At 36.2% G+C, this 22,882-nt stretch overlaps 1 protein-coding gene across 2 annotated transcripts in view; it reads right to left on the bottom strand.

Annotated features, from left to right (window-relative positions):
- The window catches only part of LOC150099425 (putative inorganic phosphate cotransporter), a 221,626-nt gene that overhangs the window by 134,144 nt on the left and 64,600 nt on the right, over positions 1-22,882 (bottom strand). For both annotated transcript variants that reach the window (XM_090403717.1, XM_090403716.1), the window contains exon 3: positions 11,200-11,433. In XM_090403717.1, the coding sequence (XP_090259843.1) occupies positions 11,200-11,433 (234 nt within the window). The remainder of the gene's footprint in view (positions 1-11,199; positions 11,434-22,882) is intronic.

Here is a 22,882-nt window from a genome sequence, read left to right as displayed (position 1 = left end):
ATGTAAACAAATACAAAAATGCAGTATTAAATCATAACTGCATAAAATTACCTGTTATTAATTAATTAGTTAAAATTAATTATCATAAAATAAAAAAATTACAATTCATTCAGTATATGGGCTAGGCTACCATGAATCAACCATACTGCTGCTTCTTCATTATCAATGCATGAATCGTTATATCTGTAAATAAACATGAATTTCTTTTTCACATTATCTTTTCATTTTTGATGTCTAGTGTGAGTAATATGTATAACATCTACAGTGTTTTGTATCACATAAGATAATATTGATGTAGGTACTGACAGACAGATGATTCATCTTGTAAACAGATGAGGTAAACTTACAGTATCGTAAACTTATGGAAATTATATTTACAGTACAGTACTATAAAAATATTTTATCTTCCTTATGATTTTCATAATAACATTTTCTTTTTTCTAGCTTGCTTTATCCTAAGAATACAGTATATAATATATATAATATACAAAATATATGTTAATCAACTGTATATATTATCAGTAAGGCTTCCGGTCAACAGTAGGCTATTAGTCGTTGTGTTTGGAGAATCAAAAATAATATGCAGATTTTTGACTATGCAGGGGGTTGGAACTCCTACCGCCCACATTGTTCAAGGGTTAACTCTGTGTGTGTGTGTGTGCGCGCGCGCGTGCATGCGTGCGTGTCATCGCATGGCCATTTAGGTTGGTTGCGTTATCATGTAGCTTATGCAACCCATACCACAAAATTCCGGTCTATTTGATCGTCAATCAAATTGCGATTTTTATTGATGTATGGAAGTTTTAAGAGTGCACAGCACATCAGCACTCACTTTAATTGGTCCGATGCAATTAATTGTAGGATAACTTTGAATACTTTAATTTATCAATTAATATTTTTCCAGATTGAACTCAAGAAAGACAGAAATAACTCATTTTACTTATTTATACACAAGTTCCAACCTTCTTCGACTATAATCATTGTAACTACAACCATTGTAAATATGGACAACAAAGTTATAAATTATTTATAGAAAATTACTTGTCTATATCAGTGTCCTAAATAAGTCAGCTCACACCTCATGTACACAAAACAGATGAAACTCAGAAAACAAAAACAACTCATGACAAATAACATTCAATTGGATGGGCTGACAATAACCAATCACAGTCATTGATTTCTGGGTGCTACTGTCTCAGCACACACCCTGTCTTTCCTTTCCTTCTGGTTTAAAACCACTGGAATGCTGTGCCATCTGTACATCTGTTCAAAGGGCTCAAAGGTCCGATATTTGTGACCACACACCCAGGCTATTAATGCAAATGTGATGCAATATTTTTATGATTCGAAAGTGTCCTCTTCATTTTGAGCCGTGGAATGCATTGCCTGATGGAGTGGTGGGAGCGAGACCGGTCAGTGGGTTTAAGGAGTGGTATGATAAACTTTGTGTTTCTCAGGGGGGGACTTCCCCTCGATGAGTCTTGACAGACTTTATGTCTTAGAAAGGACCTCCCTCGATGAGTCTTTTGACTCCTTGGAGGCCTGAATAATAATAATAATAATTAAGCATTAGTATAATGTGTTTAATTTTGGGAATCACACAAAGCCAGAAAACAATTAGGGGAGTCTTCAACAGGAATAAATGCAAAAATATAATATCAGTGATATTGCTATTCCGTGATGTACACCACACACACTTGGAGTATTTGCACCTGATATGTATAGGAATCACCCGAATATGTGCGTGTGTGTGTGTGTGTGTGTGTATATATATATATATATATATGTATGTATGTATATATCAGGGGTGAATATTCTGGGTGTGCTAAGTGTGCAGGTCACACCTGCAGAATAGCAATATCACCAATATTATATTTTTTGCATTCATTCCCAAAGACTTCCTGGCTTCGAGTGATTCATAAAATTAAACACAGTACAGTAATGCTTCATGAAGAGACATTTTTCGATGCTTAGACATTGCATCACATTCACATTAATAGCCTGGGGGTGGAATCACAAATACATACACCATTGAACAGATGTATAGATAGCACAGTAGGTCAAATTCTTGGCATTCCAGTGGTTTTAAACCAGCAGGTGAGGCATGGTGAGAGATGAAACAACAGCACCTAGTCGCTGTGATTAGTTATTGTGTCTGACATATGCATGCAGCATAATCTGTGGGAGAGGAGTGTTTTTCCATTCATTCGAGTGATAAACAAAGCAATTTGTTTTTTAACTGCATGAAGAGACACTTTTCGATGCTTAGACATTGCATCACATTTGCATTAATAGCCTGGGGGTGCAATCACAAATACACCATTGAGCCCATTGAACAGATGTATAAATAGCACAGCAGGTCAAATTCTTGGCATTCCAGTGGTTTTAAACCAGAAGGTGAGGCATGGTGAGAGATGAGACAACAGCACCTAGTCGCTGTGATTAGTTATTGTGTCTGACACATGCATGCAGCATAGTCTGCGTGAGAGGAGTGTTTTTCCATTCGTTCGAGTGATAAACAAAGCAATTTGTTTTTTTTGCTTGTGCAGTATTAGCATCTGTTGAGGTTGAAAAGTTTTTTAATGGTACATAATAGGGACATTTTTATTCTAGTTTTCAGAAACAACAGACATAGTAAAAATTTATCTATTCCTTCTGTGTAATATGATCTACAACAAAATACTAGTATATCTGAGATATCTATTATTGATAAGACAGAAGAGCCAGTGATAATAATAATAAAATTAACGAATGTAGGATTCCAAAAAATGTGGACAATTTCAGTAATGATTGGGTATTATGTATCCTATTACTGCGCAAAATGTATATTGAGTCTCAGTAAAGAAAAGAAACTTCTTAGAAAACGAAGTAAAATATACAGAAACCAGAGAAATACAGAATGATATAATCACGTAATCACAAGAAAGATATTTATTTAACCAAATATTTTGGTCTGGAAATAGCAGACCATCGTCAGTGGTATTACAAGAACAGTTTAAAAAATACAAGCTAGATTACTAACAATAGATCGTTAAAATTAGAACACGCCACGTGATGTTATATCACTAAGTATGAAACGGAATATTTTGAAGTAGAAACATGATTGAATTTGCTATTAAAAAAAAAAAAATTAATTAATGAGTAATCTTGATTAGACTTTCCCAGATTTTTGATATAGATATACAATCATTACGATTCAGGTTGGGGTGATGGAGCAAGGCCTCCACGCTTTCCTTGAACAAACGTTCGAACCTATAACAGGATCTATGTAAGAGGCGAGTCCTGGACCAAAGGATGCTGTGGTCAGTTTCAATCCCGTGTTGAGCCAATCCAGACTTTTCAGGTTTGCTGTGAAGAATGGATGATTGATGTTCTTGGATTCTTTTTTCAAGAGAACGTCCAGTTTGTCCAAAATAAGAGCGATCACAGTTGCACGGAATTTGATAAACTCCAGGTAGAGATAAAGTTGAGCGTTTGTCTTTAGGAGAAGGAAAATGAGAAGACAATTTGTTAATAGGTGAATACGTAGTTGTTAAATCATATTTCTTTAAAATTATTGCGATAGGTTCTGAAATACCGGAGATATAAGGAATAGGCACTCGACGTATTGAAACTTTGTTGTTTTGTGGAGGATTATAAGAATTGAGAAGACGTTAAGTACTTTTTTCAGAAAAGCCATTGAGTTTCATGTGTTGTTGGATAGTAGAAAATTCTTTCTGTAGATAATCAAAAGTAGAACAATTAGTTTTGGCTCTTCTGATGAGGCATTTCATAATTCCTGTTTTTTGACATGGATGATGGGCTGATTCTTTAAGAATATAACGACCTGTGAATGTTGGTTTCCTGTATACTGTAGTTGTAAGAATATTTGAAGGTGATCGGATGAGGAGAACATCTAAAAAAGATAACTGGTTGTTTTCTTCTAATTCCATAGTAAACTTTATGCGATGATGCAAGGAATTAATACTGTTTAAAAAGGAAGGTAAAGCATTTTTGCTGTGAGGCCAAATAGTAAATATGTCATCTATATATCTTACCCAAAAAGATGGACATTCTCTTGAAAAAAGAATCCAAGAACATCAATCATCCATTCTTCACAGCAAACCTGAAAAGTCTGGATTGGCTCAACACGGGATTGAAACTGACCACAGCATCCTTTGGTCTAGGACTCGCCTCTTACATAGATCCCGTTATAGGTTCGAACGTTTGTTCAAGGAAAGCGTGGAGGCCTTGCTCCATCGCCCCACCTTGAATTGTAATGACTGTATATCTATATCAAAAATCTGGGAAAGTCTAATCAAGATTACTCATTAATTAATTTTTTTTTTTTTTAATAGCAAATTCAATCATGTTTCTACCTCAAAATATTCCGTTTCATACTTAGTGATATAACATCACGCGGCGTGTTCTAATTTTAACGATCTATTGTTAGTAATCTAGCTTGTATTTTTTAAACTGTTCTTGTAATACCACTGACGATGGTCTGCTATTTCCAGACCGAAATATTTGGTTAAATAAATATCTTTCTTTTGATTACGTGTTTATATCATTCAGTCTTATGTCGCAAGTATCCTTGAAACAACAGAGAAATACATATAACATGCACAACACATTTTACGAAATGATTTTGTTAATAATTCGTGTTTATATATAGAAAGGATATTCGTATATATTATCTTAATATTTTTAATCCTACCATAGAGATGATCTCTGTTTCTAACAATTTTTTTTTTATTTCCGAGTGTACCTATATATTATTATATGCACAAGGATTCACTCCAATTGGTGCAATGATCTTAACTCTTTCTTTCAGAATCCAAATAATCACTGACTCAAGACCAAAATACAAAATAAATACATTTAATAAAACAAAGACAATATATATATATATATATATATATATATATACATTTCAAACAAATATTACACAACTAACTACAAAATTAATTGGATCCAAGGCCTTTTTAAATAAACTTACACTTAAGACTAGACTAAACACTTTGTTTGCATAATCACAAAATGTTCATAGCTAGTTTCTTTCTCTGTCCAGGCCCTTTTCCGAAGATATATGACTCTATTCTTCATTTTTACAGGATCCTTTCTCATCACTTACATAGCACACATTAATTCGTCTGAACTTAATTCGGTCTCTTTTCTTCAGTAGAAATAATAGTCAGATCCGGCGTCCTTAATACAGATGAAACTTCCTAATCAGAGTTTTCTCGAAACTTCTTTTTGAACGTAAATAGCAAATTCTTCTTTTATTCATAAATGCTTATTGACAGTCTTAACTCTTCCAATACAGTTCTACGATTCCCTTTTTCAGAATCTCCTATTAATCTTCCAATTAGCGTTTCCTCCAATATTCCTTTTAAAACGCCTATAGCAATATTTCCCTTTTATTTATCCACATACTAATTCCACATTAAAACTTAATAGTTCAACGATTCCTTTTTCGGAATATACTATTAATTTTCCTCCGACTGTTACATAAAAAAACTTGAGTTCCTCCGAATTTAAATATCTGCCGGCCTGTGTTCTAAATTCCTTCCGAACGCTCTCTTGTTTACAGCCGTTACTCAGATACCGAACGCTCTCTTGTCAGCTGTCAATCACTCATCAAACTTCTCGGCGAGCATGCGCACTCCATGAAACTGGTAAGCAAGAAGTTAGGTATAAATAATGGCTGACACGTTGTCTCCATTAGCGACAAGAGAGAGAGAATGTCTTCATAAAAACACTTCTTCTTCTTCTGTAGCTTCTGCCACTTAAGTGGGGTCACTGTTTGTAATGAGTCTCCTCCACACCTTCCTGTCTTGGGCTGTCACCACATCCAAGTTCTTCATCTTCAAGTCCTCTTCTACCAGCTCCATCCATCTCTTCTTTGGCCACCCACGCTTCCACCTTCTTTGCACATCCATCTGCATAACCCTTCTTCCCACATATTCGTCCTCACTCCTCATCACATGACCAAACCATCTCAACCTTTCCTCCTGTATTTTCGCTCCTAAGTTCGTAACTTTCACTGTTCCCCTGACAGTCATTTCTCAGACAATCCTTTCTGGTCACACAGTACATCCACCTAAGCATTCTCATCTCTGCTACTTCCATCCTGCTGATGTTATTTTTCATCAGGGCCACAGTTTCTATAGCATATGTCATAGCTGGCCTCACTACTGTCCTATAAATTTTGTCTTTCAGATTGATCGGCATCCTCTTATCGCATAACACTCCAGCCATCTCCCTCCAGTTCCTCCAACCCGCTTGTATCCTGCATCCCACTTCCTTCTCAGCTCCTCCATCTTCTTCCACTGTTGAACCTAAGTATCTAAAGTCTCTCACCTTCCTGATGACATTTCCTTCCAGCTCCAGATCTGTCTCCTGGCCGCTGCCCACTGTGCAACACATATACTCTGTCTTACTTCTGCTCAGTCTCATACCTCTCTCTTCCAGTACTTTTCTCCATCTTTCCAGTTTAGTTCCCGCTTCTTCTCTTGAATCTGCACACAGCAAGATGTCATCTGCATACAACGTTGTCCAAGGCGCATCTTCTCTCGCCTCCTCTGTTACCACCTCCATCACAATATTAAACAGAAACAGACTTAATGCTGACCCTTGATGCAAGCCAACTGTTACTTGAAAACTTTCTGTCTGTCCCAGACAGGTCTGAACACTTGTCTTCACATTTCTGTACATTTCCCGCAACAACCTGACATATTTCTCCGGCACCTTCTTCTCCCTCGGACATCTCCAGACTTCTTGCCTTGGCACTCTATCATATGCTTTCTCCAGATCAATAAATGCCAGATGTAGCTCCCTTTGTTTCTCTCGATACTTTTCCATCATCTGCCGTAACCCAAAGATAGCATCTGTTGTTGATCTACCAGGCATGAAGCCAAATTGTTCCTTTGCAATCTCCACCACCTTCCTCAATCTTCCATCAAGAACCCTTTCTAGGATTTTCATTATGTGGGACATCGACTTTATTCCTCTGTAATTTTTACAGTCTTGTGCATCCCCTTTACCCTTGTAGATGGGGACAAGAGTACTCTCCTTCCATTCCTCGGGTATATTTTCTTGTTGGCAAACTTTCACGAACAGGTCCCACAGCAGGTCAATTCCCTCTTCCCCCAGTGCCTTCCATGCCTCCACTGGAATCCTGTCGGGGCCCACCGATTTTCCATTTCTCATTCTCTTCATGGCCTCTGTCACTTCCACTCTACTGATGTTCTGTACCATAACCTCAGAAGGCTGCCCATCTCCTCTGTGAGTCCTTGCATTTTCCTCATTCAAAAGTCCCTCAAAGTATATTTTCCATCTGTTTCTTATGTCTACATTTCTCCATAATACTCTTCCTTCAGCATCTTTGATCTGCCTCACATGTAAGATGTCCTTTGCTGCTTTATTTCTACATTTTGCTAGTTGGTAAATTTTTCTCTGTCCTTCCTTTGTTTCTAATTGATCATACAGATCTTGATATGCCATGGCCTTCGCCCTGTGCCACAACTCTCTTGGCTTCTTGCTTTCTCTCTCTGTACACCTCTCTGTCCTCTTCAGCTCTTGACTCATCCCACTTCTGCTTTGCCTTCCTCTTAGCTATCACTGCCACTTGTACATCATTATTCCACCACCAACCCTCCTTCTGCTCTCTAATCTTTCCAGATGTCTCACCAAGCACCTCGATTGCACAGCTCAGGATTACTTTTGAATTATGTTTCCACCAATCTTGTACACTTTCCAGTCCATCCGAAATCCTCTCTAACACCCTCTCCCTAAAACGATTCCTCACACTCTCCTCTTTTAAGCGAAACCACTTAATTGTTTTCATCCCATGGCATCCAGAGGTTCTTATGTTCGATCTTATTTTAAACTCTGTGCACAGCAGTCGGTGTTGCTGTGCTACTTGATCTGTTGGAATTACTTTACAATTTGTCACAACCTTAAGATGTTTTCTTCTAGTTAAAATGTAGTAAATTTGTGAACTATTGTTACCACTCCTAAATGTTATCAAATGTTCTTCCCTCTTGTAGAAAAACGAGTTCACAATTGCCAGATCAAACGCTACTGCAAAGTCCACAACCCTCTTTCCTTTCTGGTTCATCATTCCCACTCTGTGGCCACCATGCACCCTTTCACAGTCTCTATTCTGTCTTCCTATGTGTCCATTCAAGTCTCCTCTGACAATCACCATCTCATTTTCTTCCAATTCCCTCATTTCTTCATCTAACACATTCCAGAACTCATCTTTTTCCTCTGCTGTACAACCAACTTGCAGGGCATATACACATAATACGACCACCCGCTCTTCTCCAGGACCCAATTTCATTCGCATGATCCTGTCATTCCTTCTACCCACATCCAGTACTTCACCCTTCATTCTGCCACACACCACAATTCCTACACCATTTCTTCCCTCGTTATTCGCTCCAGAGTAGAACAATTTATATCCATCTCCCAGTTCCTTTGCCTTTCCCCCCTTCCACCTTGTCTCCTGCACACATAAAATGTCCAACTTCCTCTTCCTCATCATGTCTGCCACCTCTCTTCCCCTTCCAGTCATGCTTCCAACATTCAGTGTTCCCACTCGCAACATCTTCTCCACCCGCTGGGCTCGCTTCTTTAACCGCACCCACCCTTGATGCGGTAGCCCTCATCCACTTTTCGCAGCTGTAGGGCGATGTGGCTGCGCGTCACTTAAGGGGTACGCCCTAGCCCTTATATCATTTTCTCTTTGACTCATATCATAGTTTGAGCTGGCATTGAAGTTTATCCAGGCTTGGGACCGGCACCTATTGAGGCTAGCTTGCCTCCTTCAGTGGCTGCATAAGATGAAATGACTTAGCAAGATAGGAAAGACTCACCCCTTGCCCTCGAATACTCTAATAGCATCAGGGGGAAGGAGCAAGGAGAGGAGAAAGAAGCAAAGAAAGAAGAGGAGGGACCAGTCTACAGAATAATATAACAGATATATATTACATGAAGTAAGGCATGGTCCAGCATCTGGAACCTCGGGTTTGCCATGCCCATACTCACTAAAGTGAGCCCTTGAGGTAAAAAAACACAAGACACAAAAATGTGTTCATAAAAACACAAAACTTAATATTTTCAATTACAATAAAATTCCTGTAAGTAATACAAATATCAAATCCAGTAAGTACATCAACTTCTTTACATATCACTTTTAACAAAACAATTTCAATAACGGGCACATCGCAAGTGCCGACAATGTGTGTTATGAAACTGAAACTAATAAACATTTTAACATAAACAATTCGTAAAAATATTCAGAATTTCAATTATGATTATTTTTACAATTTGTATTCCTGCCATGCCTAAATGAATCACCTGATCAACATTATTAGTTAACTGGATTAGCCTCTTCCTATAGTGGCTATTTATTATTGATTAGTTATTTATACTTTGCAAACAAATCTCTTTCCCTCTCTTCACAAGTTTTTTTTTTTTTAATTATGTTATCATAAATTCACTTATTCGTGTCTAGACTTAATAGGATCACATGCTAGTTGCTCTACCCAGCAACTTATAGGGCACAGATATCACAAATGTCAATTATTAATAATTAGTGTGCCATTAATGAAAGTATTTTTATTCACTTATTCTTTCCTTTACATTTTCCATTCTCACATGACTTATTAATGATGGTTCACATATTTACACCCTTGAGTAATTCAAATATACCGTTCTCCTTCATTATTGTTTTCTAATATATTTAAAAAATAACACATTGTTACCCCACTGTATGCAGATTGGGTTAAAATTAATTGACAAATTAAAGTATTCAAAGTTATCCTATAATTAATTGCACTGACCAATTAAGATAAGCGTCGATGCACTATACACTCTTAAAACTTACATATATCGATAAAAATATGGTCAAATTGACGTGAATTTTGTTGTGTGGATTGCATAAGCCACATGACAGCACACACAACCAAAATGGGCATGTGATGCCACTTATTTATATATATGTCATAGTAAACATAATGACAACATATACACTGTGTAAAAGCAATCACATGGGTTATCAATTTCAGACTATTATAAGCCGTACAACTTACTACTAATATGTGCACAGCTTCAGGCTGTTAACTATAAATACTATGAATGACTATTTAGTGAAAATGCTGAAGTTCCATTCTATTCCACACTAAATATTTAGTTTCGAGATTACTCAAAAGTATTATCTGACTCAAGACTATATTGAATATACGGTAATGAGATTATTTGGTTTAGATCTTAGCTTTAGAACTTATCTAGCAGAACAGAGGTCTGCAAACTTCTCCACAGACTGAGATTAATCAAGTCTAATCCACATGTGATCATCTGACATGACAGATAGATTAACATGTGAGCAATGACAAACTCTGCTTTAAAGATATGGAATACTCCAAAATCTGGACATGTGAGAGATGATCCCAAAAATGTTTCTACATGTCACTACGTGGTTTATGTTCTGTAAAACATTATTTTCTCATTCCCTAAATGTCCTTTGCTGATAGGAGGAAAAACATATGTAGCATCAGACCAGTTGGAAACCCAAGTCTGCAATGGCAGAATTCTTGGTATTATTATAGATTTTATATTACTTTTATAATTATTCTCTTTATTTTGTGTGAGCCCCTATATAGCTCAGTTGGTTTCGATGATGCCCTTTGGTTGGAAGAACTTGTGATGAATCCCATCCAAGATACGAAGAACCTTTATCGGAGCTTTTCAACTAAAGGTGAGTTAGCTGATCTTATATGGATGGGAATGTTTTTCATCCCACAAAACAGGCAAACCAGCCATTAACAAACATACTACATTGGCTCATAGTCTGAGTTGCTTTGGTTGTATATCCAAATCAACCCTTTATTTTGTAATGATTTTCATATAAATTTGGAAATATCACATAGTTTGCTATTATTATTTCTTTCTTTCTGTGTAGCTAAAAATATGACTCAGAACAAATTAATACAATGGCAAACAAAATTCAGTGTCTGAATACTGAGATTAATGCCAAAAGTTTGGTGAAACTAGTGGATGTATACATTTCCTTTACTAAAACACTTGAGTGTGTAATGGGCAGGAAGCATGGCTCACAAACTAAGTTTGACACCTCTAAATCGAATAATCAAAACTTTTAACATAATGTAAAATAAAATAATCAACAATAAACAAAATAAGTAATAAAATTACCTCTCCAAGACCTTCTACAATTCTCAAAGTAACAAAGGCATATGGGCTCCACCTAGCTACTACAGGAGTAAGCAGAGTGAGTACAGAAGTAATTAGAACTCCAATGCCAAAAAGCCATTTGCCACCTAACCTTTCAGCTAAGCGTCCACCTGGTACTTGAGTAACAACATATCCATAGAAAAAAGCAGCAAGAATAAGTGACTGAAGAGATGAATTCCAATGAAACTCTAGTTCCTGAAGAAAGATAAAATAATGATAATCATACAAAACGTGAAAAAAATTATAGCTAAAATTATGACACAAGAAATGTAGCAAAAGCATAGGAATAAAATAATAAAAATGTAACTCTAATGTGTTTTATTCAACATTTGGATATTTATTGTTTCAAATGTTTAAACTCTTCAAAACAATTAATAAAATCTTTAAAATTGTTTAAAAGAGGAATAAATTTCAAGCAAATGTATTCAATTCTATGATGAGATATGAAAATTCACATTAATGATAAATGAATGACCGAGTGGATATCATTACTATTATTATTAAATAGAGTCCACAGCATCTCCATAGAGTCCAAAGACTCACTGCAGAGCACCACAATAATCATTATTTACACAATACTTATCTCTCTTTAAACTCATTCACCGACAAAGCACTCAACTATTTCTGGTAATTCATTCCATTCATTTGGCCAATCTCTAAGCAAAAAAATTTAGTGCTCATATGCTAACCATACTTTTACTCAACTTTCTTTCCCCTCCTGTTATGTATTGAACACTTTTTAACTACTATATTTTTCCCGTCATAAGATGCACTGTTGTGTTGGATGCATCATATTTTTCATGTTGAATTTTTGGAAAAATAAAAAATTCCTTGAAATATAAGACACATGAATTACACATTGATCATTTAAATCCTTTAAATGGTTGGTTTATGGATACATCTTAACTGCCAGGATGTCCAGACCACATCTTCTTTATCCATACCTTCATTCATTCCTCATGCATCCATCCTTTTGGATGAATATGAATGTAAACTCCTTTGCAAAGTTTTTCTTTTAAAAATTAAAAAAAGTGGCAATTTTGTTCCATTCACACAGCACGACAAAACAACAGCATAGATTTTTCATGACCAAAAAGTTTTAACAATAATATTTTTTTACCTTTGGAGTCAACAGTCTTGTTCGAGGGCATATCAAAAGTCAGATGCACTTCATCCACATTAGCTATCTCTGAACATTCAAAATTCTCTTATTTTCTAGCATTTATGATGAATCTGTGAAACTCAGTAATTTTATTTTCAAATTTGTCTGGCATTTTTGCAATATTTTCATTTTTGCACACATGCATAAATCATTTCTCTTCATAAACCTAAAGCACTATGATGGTGACCCTGTAAAATCAATGATATTTCTTTCTGTTGCCAATAATTTTGCTCGTTGAATAATCATTTTTGTAGATACGCAGTAAACAGATCTTTTTTGATCCATTATTCAAGTTTGTAATTCATTTTCAATTTCTGGCCATTTTGCCAGTTTTCTGCAGAAATTGTGTTTATTAGAATTTCCTTCTATTAATTGCTGCTCTTTTGTTCCTCCAAGTTCGTACCATTTTTTTCTGTAGACACTTTTTCTACTTCTGCACAACCTGTAAGTACATCTGGTGCATTAAATCAGTTATCTTTCCAGTTAAAAATCTGGAACATGTAAGTACCCACTATGCCTATCGTACAAAGCAAAGTGGCCTAAACTCCAACCTTAATAGTGTCCACTACAATCTTCAATCTACCAAACCCCACCTACTCTTTCTGGCAGAAACTCAAATCTCACCTCCTCCCAATACAATTAATCTCAACCTCCCAAACTAACACTCTTTAACTCCTTTCAACCCAAGGGAAGCATCTGTGCATACATCTGATCTGACATATCTTGCCAGAGAACACCCAACCTAGAATTGTCCAACTTTGACCTTCTTTGGTTGAAAATATCCCTTTCACACTCAATTAAATTCATTTGCTGTATCTATTGCTCCCCTAATGCAACCAACCACTCTGGGCTCTTTAATGATCTCTCCTTAAAACTGATGTTCTCCAGTCCCACTTTCCCAAAAGCAAAATTATCCTCCTAGGAGATTTTAATTTCCACAACACCAACTGGCTTTCCTCCTCCAGTTGTACAGATCTTGCAGGCAGAGATGCTGAAACATTTGTCATCACTAATGACCTTACACAACTTGTTCAGATGTCAATACCTGATAACCCAAACCACTTTCCAAACACCCCAGATCTCTTCCTCACCAACAACCCTTCTAAATACACAGTAAATATAGTGGGCCCCACAAGGTAATTCTGACCACAATCTAGTGCTCATCTTCCCCCCCCCATGCAACAACACTTACACAGCCACTCCCATACAAGAATAGTTTGGCATTATAACAGTGCCAAGTGGGACAGCCTCTGCAACTTCTGTGCCTCATTCATATGGTTAGACTATTGCTTTCAGCCTTCCAACTCAAACATATGCACTGATAATTAGTTTACGGAATTAACAACGCAAATGAAGTATATTAATTAAAGGTAACTTTAATGAATCACTTCTATATTTCGGCAACGTCACATTGCCATCTTCAGGAACATAAAGATATGGTATGTGCACTCAGGAACTAACACAAAGCAAATGAGGAAGAAAGCAAGAAACTAATATTGTTCTTAAAGTCCTAATGGTGCCCTCTTGCGGGCTAATTTGGTAGTCTTGGCAGTTGGGCTGAAGTTCTCATAATGAAAGTCTCCCAAATTTGGGGCAGTTTCATGCACCCAAATTTGTTGAGGTTAGGAACGTTTTTTAGAGCTGCTCAAGATTCTTTGAATAATCTTTCGTATTTAAACTTGCTGCGATGAATTATTTTTGTTTTCTTCCAACGAATTTTATGGTGGGTATCTAAGGCATGGTCTGCCAGCCCAGAGCGGCTGTACTGGTGAAACCGGATGTAGTCTTGGTGTTCTGAAATCCTGATATTTGTTGTTCTGCCTGTTTGGCCAAAGTAGGACAATTTGCAGCTGCAAGGGACCTGGTATACACCAGGTAGGTCTAGGGGAAGTGGTTGGTCTTTGGTAGAGCAGATAAGGGATGCCAACTTTTTGTATGGTCTGTAACAGGAAGTAAGGTCATATTTTTTGAGGATATTGGTTATTTTTTCAGAGGTGTCCTGGATGTAGGGGATGGTGATAGACTTGGTGTAATCTTTATTGTGGAGGGGGGAGGGGGGTTGTGGTTTACAGGTTTTAGTATTTTTTGGATTTTTTTGGGGTTATAGCCATTGGCTAAGAAAGTGTTGAGGATGTGGTTTAGTTCAATAGTCAGGGCCTTGTCATCTGAGCAGATTAATTTTGCCCTGTTATATAGTGTTTTTATCACCCCATATTGTTGTGAGGGGGGGGGGAATTGCTGGTGAATGTATCGGCCAGTATGGGTGGGTTTTCTGTAAACAGAGAAAACCAAAGATCCATTAAGCTGGCGGGTGATTAAAGTGTCTAGGAAGGGGAGGGTGTTGTTTTCCTCTTTTTCTAAGATGAACTGGACTCTGGGGTGTTGGTTGTTTAAGTGTGTTAGGAAGGAGTGGAGTGCGTCTGAGCCATGTGGCCAAATAGCAAACACATCATCCACATAACGAAGCCAAATAGTGGGTTTTTGTGGGGCGGAGTTTAAGGCTTTCTCTTCAAATGTCTCTAAAGAAATTGGCCAAGGGTGGGGAAAGTGATGAACCCATGGCTGTCCCCTCTATCTGTTTGTAGAACTTTCTTTGCCAAACGAAATAGCCTGAGTTCATTGTGAACTGAAATAGGGCTGAGATATCGGGAGGAAACTTGGCTTGGATGAGCTCAAGGGTTTCTTTGAGTGGACATTAGTGAATAGGGAGGAGACGCCAAAACTGACCATTATGTCAGTGTGTTGGAGTGTGAGGTTTTCTATACTGGCTTTAAAGTGGGCTGAGTTTTTTTTATGTGTGATGGTGTGTTGCCAGTGTAGTGTGTGAGCATTTTGGCTAAATGTTTGGCTAATTTATATGTGGGGGAATCAATGCCATCCACTATGGGATGCAATGGCACATTTTGTTTATGTATTTTTGGGAGTCCATATAATCGGGGGGGGGGGGGGGTCTAGAATTATAAGGTTTAAGTTTGTTGGTGACTTCCACAGGCCAAGAAGAACCACTTCCCCTAGACCTACCTGGTGTATACCAGGTCCCTTGCAGCTGCAAATTGTCCTACTTTGGCCAAACAGGCAGAACAACAAATATCAGGATTTCAGAACACCAAGACTACATCCGGTTTCACCAGTACAGCCGCTCTGGGCTGGCAGACCATGCCTTAGATACCCACCATAAAATTCGTTGGAAGAAAACAAAAATAATTCATCGCAGCAAGTTTAAATACGAAAGATTATTCAAAGAATCTTGAGCAGCTCTAAAAAACGTTCCTAACCTCAACGAATTTGGGTGCATGAAACTGCCCCAAATTTGGGAGACTTTCATTATGAGAACTTCAGCCCAACTGCCAAGACTACCAAATTAGCCCGCAAGAGGGCACCATTAGGACTTTAGGAACAATATTAGTTTCTTGCTTTCTTCCTCATTTGCTTTGTGTTAGTTCCTGAGTGCACATACCATATCTTTATGTTCCTGAAGATGGCAATGTGACGTTGCCGAAATATAGAAGTGATTCATTAAAGTTACCTTTAATTAATATACTTCATTTGCGTTGTTAATTCCGTAAACTAATTACCAGTTATGTCTAACCAACGTATAAGCCTTGCTACTAGAATATGCACTGAACTTATCACCAAAGTAATCCTCACTGGCACTGAACCATACATTCCCCAACTTACTCTGACTTACCATTCCCTTACTAAACCCTGGTTTTCCAAAAGATGTGCCAAGGCTGTACATGAAAACCCAAACATACCATAACTGGCTCTCAAATCAAGAACTCCATCTTCCTTCCAAAACAGAGTTTGAAAGAACAAAAAGCAGGAAACTAGAGCTAAGCCTTTTGGTCTCTCGGCAAAGCAATTGGTCATAACTTCTGTCCAACACTATTCCCACCCTATCATACCTGGATGGCTCTATTGCATCATCACCTACAGAAAAAGCCAATCTCCAGGCCTCATACTTTGCTCCCAAAGCATGCATAATTGACAATGGTAAATGCCCCCCAACCATTCCAGATGCCCAACATAAATAGATGCCCACTATACCCTTTTGCCAGAAAGACACACAAACACACACAAAAAAGTCTCCTAGCCCTGATGGCATTCCTCCAATTGTGATGAAATTTTGTGCACCAAAACTGACTCCTATCCTATGTCACCTGTATATACTGTCTTACTTCACTGGTATTCTATCCCACAGCCTGGGAATTGGTCTATATTCAATCCATTCCCAAGAAGGGCAACAAGTCACTACCATCCAACTACCACCCTGTCTCACTCATCTCGGTCCTGTATAAAAGTAAATGAACTAAAACTAAATATCTCTTCCTGTCAACCTCCACTTCACACCACACTGCTTCAAAACCATTGCTGTTATTTCACTCTTTCATGTCTACCTTTATGTGGACATAATTCCTCTGCTATCATCAGCAGCACCCCCTCCCCTCCCTTCTCATCCTTTTTAACCTCATGAAAAACACTATATCATTCCATTTCTATTCCCATTAAGACATCATCTTCATTCAACCATGTTTCACTTATCCCAATGATTTTGGAGTGAACAAACTCAATAAACAAAACATTTTGCATCTTCCTTATTTCTGATATTCCTGAAATTTGTAAATAAACACAGCAGTTCAATTTTAGGTCTATAACCAGTCCTACCCAAGCCACTTGTTGGTTGTGATTTTCCCACAACACCTGTCCTTACCCAATCAACTTTATTATCACTTACCACATATATCTGCTGATATTTAAGAATTTAGGGACACAAAACACACACGTTGAAATGATTATTTTACTAATTATTAATAAAATAACACTTGACGTTTCAACCCCTGTATCAAGGTCATCATCAGAAAGATACATGTGTATAGGAACCAAGCTACATGCTGTTTCACTCTATAAAGGTAAATTTAAAAAAAAAAAAAATATATATATATATATATATATATATATATATATATATATATTATCACAAGAGGTCAGGCTAAGAAAAAGATTAGTTAACAACACAGATTTAATTTACCTTTATAGAGTGCAACAGCATGTAGCTTGGTTCCTATACACATGTATCCTTCTGATGATGACCTCGATACAGGGGTCGAAACATCAAGTGTTATTTTATTAATCTCCCAACTGGCCAAGATGTCTATAGACATCCAGCTAAATCTGGATACGATGCATGCTATCTGTTGAACTACCATGGATAAGAAGTGCAATTTGGCCAGCATGTCCATTAGAAGGTATTTAGTAAAAAAGTAAGTGAAGAAACTATGCAAGGATCATAGCTGCGTCTCAGTTGCCTATAACAAGAATTGCAGTTCCTCCTTCTATGCTGGGTAACTGAATGTTATATTGGATAAACTAAAATATAGAAATTATTTTTATTTTCTCTTTTTATTCTGTTGAACTACCATGGATAAGAACTACTCTATCTGTTGAACTACCATGGATAAGAAGTGCAATTTGGCCAGCATGTCCATTAGAAGGTATTTAGTAAAAAAGTAAGTGAAGAAACTATGCAAGGATCATAGCTGCATCTCAGTTGCCTATAACAAGAATTGCAGTTCCTCCTTCTATGCTGGGTAACTGAATGTTATATTGGATAAACTAAAATATAGAAATTATTTTTATTTTCTCTTTTTATTGTAGGGGACATTTTTCCCCTTACCTTGGTGAACCAATTTTTTTTTTTTTTTTTGGCTAATTTTTTCTAATCGCTTCCTCCACAAAACATTTTCTTTGTTCTCAAAGAAATTAATTCATGATAATTATTCGAAATATTATTTTAAAAAACCGGCTGCCGACGTTTGAGATTATGTTATATTTTTGTTCAAAATCAGGTTTCGAAGAATACTTCACAGATTTCCTGAAGGACGTGCTTGAGTGACTTTGCTTTATAGAGAATAACATGAAATTCTTTAATCATATCAGTAAATTTTTTTTCTTTATATTATAATCTACTGTTCTTTGCGCTTTCACCTTGATTCCCCGTATAATTAGTCATTATAAAATGAAATTAATGGTTATGATTTAAATTGATATGCATATATTTTCTGCTAGTTCAGATATTATGCTTCAATTTTATAATATATATATATATATATTTAAATTACAAAGTTTTGTATTAAAAATTTCTGCTACAGAAGTTCAATGAATCAACAATATTATTGTGATATTTATTTTTCTCATGTCACTCTTATAATTGTACCAGATGTTATAATGGCAAAAATAGTAAGAAAAAAAACTATTTGTACTTTCTTTTCAAAACACAAAGAAAGAACATTGTAAATTCACCCAATGAAAAAGAAAATACTCCATATTTTTCTTGTGTTATCTGATTTTTTTTCTTGTAGTACACTGCTCATAAGATGGTAGAATACAAGAGGGCAAAAATCTGTAGATTGATTACATTATAACTAATAGAGAAATCATGTCAGAAAAAATTATTTATGTAAGAGTTCTAACATCAGCAGATATAACGACATTTTCTTCCAGTTTAGATACGTGACATTGTTGAAGTCTCTAAACCTTCGCTACTATTTACACTAAAATGAATGAACATTTTCCCCCAAGTGATTTATGTTTGTGACAGTTGTCTTGCGAACGATTTATAAAATAAATTCTCTGAAATATCTGCAGATTGAATAAGTCTATAACCTTCCCCCCGCCACCAAAAAAAAAATAAGATTATGTACATAATTATAATTCAAATCCTCTTTTTCAAGATAATTATATGAAATAATTTATAATTTTTCAATAATAAAAAGGAAACTGATCGTTATAAATTAATAACTTATTTTAGCATAAATACTGTATCAGCCTGTAAAAAAAGTCTATTTTTTTTTATGTTAGGAGGTCTACTAATCAACAATTCAAAAAGAACACGACATTTTTGATGTATCTTGCACTACAGCTTGAGGCACTTCAGTGTCCCTTCTGGCTAAGTGTTCTATCTTTTCTTACTCAATAGCACTGAGAGTAATCTAAGCCTTTACCTTTTCCTCCAGCTAAAAGGATTACTATCAAGTATTTCTAAGATGTAGATTACTTCAGAAATAGCAACCAGCAGCAGAAGTAGAAGTAAAAATATTTAGATTATTTTAAGAAAAAGAAACAAAAATAATACTACTGGACATTCTTTTGTGGTGTGCATATAAACAGTTTTACATGGTGAAAATACAGCATAGTATTTCTAAAATTTCAGCAGACAGTAGAACAGCGGATTTTAGATTGCAAAGAAATAGTACAAAATTAGAAGCTTCACGGTACAACAATATTATTGCCTTATTTCTTTTGACAAAATGCTAAAACTAAGTAATAGATTTTGAATACTATCTGGAAATGTTTCCAAACCTTTAGAAATTTAGAGTGGTTATGTAATTGAATTCCAGGAGCGGATAAGGAGGGGGGGGGGCATGAGCTTTAGAAAATCTTCAAAACGAGCATAAATTTTGAATCATTCTGTATATGATATCTTTCATATTTATTTTCAACATATCTACAATTATATTTTCATATTATATTTTCAACATATTACCCACTAGATATTATCATAATGTGCATCCTACAAAAAAAAATTAATGTTAGTAAATGTAAAGTCATTCACTTCGTAATGATTAGATATCCAATGTTGTATTATATTGGTGGGATTAGGCTAGACGAAACTGATGAGGCTAGGGATCTTTGAATGTTAATAGATAGGAAGTTGAAATTTAGGGACCATGTAGCAAAGATTGCAAATACAACTCAACAGATAATTGCAATGCTGAAATGAACATTCACATGTAAAGATAAGGATGTCATTTTGCCTCTTTACAAGGCCTTCATAAGACCTCAATTGGACTATTGCATGCAGGTCTGGTCTCCTAGTTTCCATCATGATTCTGATATATTGGAGAGAGTGCAAAGAGAGTGTTAAAAATGATATTAGAATTGTGGAATACTAATATTGAAGACATTGAGAATTGTAGACTGCAGACACTAGCAGACAGAAGAAAGAGGGAGTGATATGATTGATACTTACAAACTTCTTTAAGGGCCATATAGGATTTCAATTGATAGAAATTTTCAATTTATGGAGGGTGGGGAAGGGAAAAGAGGGCATCCTTGGAAGGTGAGTATGAATGCCGCTAAGAAGGGGATGAGGGCTAGATTTTTTTCTCATAGGGTAGTGTGTGCTGGAAATGGATTGCTATTGAATGTTGTGAGTGTGAATAAATTCAAGAATAAGTATGATAACTGGCCTGTATAGTATGTGACATCCCTCGATGAGTCCCTGACTCTCTAGAGGTACTTTTAATAATTTTAATAATAATAATAAATCATCATCATCAAATTCCTGCCATGTTCCCTCAAGGGATGTACAGGATATGATAATACTACATAAAAAATTTACATCATTACTAACTTCCAATCTACAATTTTCATCCAAATCAGTCTGTTACTTGTCAAGACACCAACATTATGAGATCTTATATTTCTATCATCTAAGGCACTTTTTACCGTATCAATTCACCTATATCTTGGTCATCCTCTGGGTCGTTTTAATGCCAACCTGGTAGAGAATACTTGTTTTGCTAATCCTTCCTCTCCCATTCTGTTTAAGTGACCATACCACCTGAGATTAGCTCTGCTAACGCATTCCTGGATGCTGACAATCTCAAGTTTTTTCCTAATATCCTCAGGACTCATATCTACAGTCTCTAGTGTTTGGTCAAGTGTTTTACATCTGACCCAGCTGTCAGATCCATAAGTTAAAACTGGTTTGAACACTGTCTTGTATACAGCTAATTTAATGCTTTGGCTAATTTCTCTCTTATTCCATATAAATTTATTCAGTTGACTTTATACCATACCAACTTTGTTAAATCTGTTGTCTATTTCCATATTTAATTTACCATCTTCACTAAAAATCGTGCCGAAGTAGCTGAAATGTTTTACTTGTTCCACTGGTCTCCATTCACAATGCAGTTGAAATTTTCAATGCTTCCGCCTATTTTTATTATCTTTGTCTTGTTATTGCTGATCTTCATACCATATCTATTACAACAGTTATTCAATTTAGTCAGGGAATCTTGCAGACTTGTAGCAGATTTATTTAGAAGTATAACATCGTCTGCATAAGGTAAACAGCTGACATTAACATCTCCAATTTTGATATCAGGTTTAATATCACTTTCCTTCATAATGTGATCCATGTAGATAATGAATAACAGAGGGGATAATGTACATCCTTGTCTGACACCAGATTTAACATTAAACCAGGGAATCTTGCAGACTTGTAGCAGATTTATTTAGAAGTATAACATCGTCTGCATAAAGTAAACAGCTGACATTAATATCTCCAATTTTGATATCAGGTTTAATATCACTTTCCTTCATAATGTGATCCATGTAGATAATGAATAACAGAGGGGATAATGTACATCCTTGTCTGACACCAGATTTAACATTAAACCATCTTCCTGTACCTCCTTCAATTCTAACTGCTAACTTGCAACTCAAATAAAGACTAAGTATTGCTTGATATAATGCTCCATTGACACCATATAACTGTTAAAAAAACGTTTAATTTTCTTGACCAAAAAGCTCTGGAAAGACTTTTATTGGGATTATTTTGATCAAGTGCATATAATAAACAACTAAGTTATACCAACTAGTTTCACCAACTAAGTCTGTTGGCATCTTCAGGGTACATAACTGATGTATGGCACTAAAAAGTAAAAAACTGTTACAAACTATGATCAACCGATTCCAATTATATTAAACAAAGAACAAAGCGCGTACAATACATGAATAGAGTGTGCATGATATCACTTGTTGTTATTTAGGAACGTTCTATAGTTGGCACTATAATTCAGTTCTGGCGAGTTGAAGGATCTGATAAGGGTCTTCCAGATCACAGGCAAGATTAGTCCTTGGTTCCTGTTAAGGTTTTGTATACAGCGGGCAACTGTTGTGGCCTCTTTAAAATTTGGGGAGCAGAAGTCCTCCTGAATGTAAGGAATTGTGCTTCTATACCACTCTATGATACGGTTCGTTCTTGAGAAATGAAAAGCTAACTCCGATTTTTCTTCTCTGTTATTATTGACGTCACCTATGTGTTCTTTTTGCCTAATTTCAAGGCTCCTTGAAGTTTGGCCAATGTAATTCAAGCCGCATGAGCATGGTATGTTATAAACTCCAGCATATTTGGAGAAAGAATGGCTATCTTTTGGAGATCTTAAGAATTGTCTAATCGTTTCTGTGGGTTTAAAGGCCACTCTTATTTTATGTGGTCCAAGGAGTCTAGCAATCTTATTGGAAACTGTCCCTAAGTATGGAATGACGATGGTAGAAATATAACATACATCATCTTGTTGTCTTTGTCGGGGTTCAGAGAAAATATACCAAGACTATATGGCGCTCCTAAGGTACACAAAAATGGAATACCACTACGCCCGATTGTGGATGGAATCAATTCGCCAACTTATCTGT

The sequence above is a fragment of the Typopeltis vanoorti genome, chromosome 14 (genome assembly GCF_054136105.1).
Source record: "Typopeltis vanoorti isolate ZY-2024b chromosome 14, IOZ_Tvanoo_1.0, whole genome shotgun sequence".
Taxonomy (NCBI): domain Eukaryota; kingdom Metazoa; phylum Arthropoda; class Arachnida; order Uropygi; family Thelyphonidae; genus Typopeltis; species Typopeltis vanoorti.
This window is presented reverse-complemented; position numbering and strand designations above follow the sequence as displayed.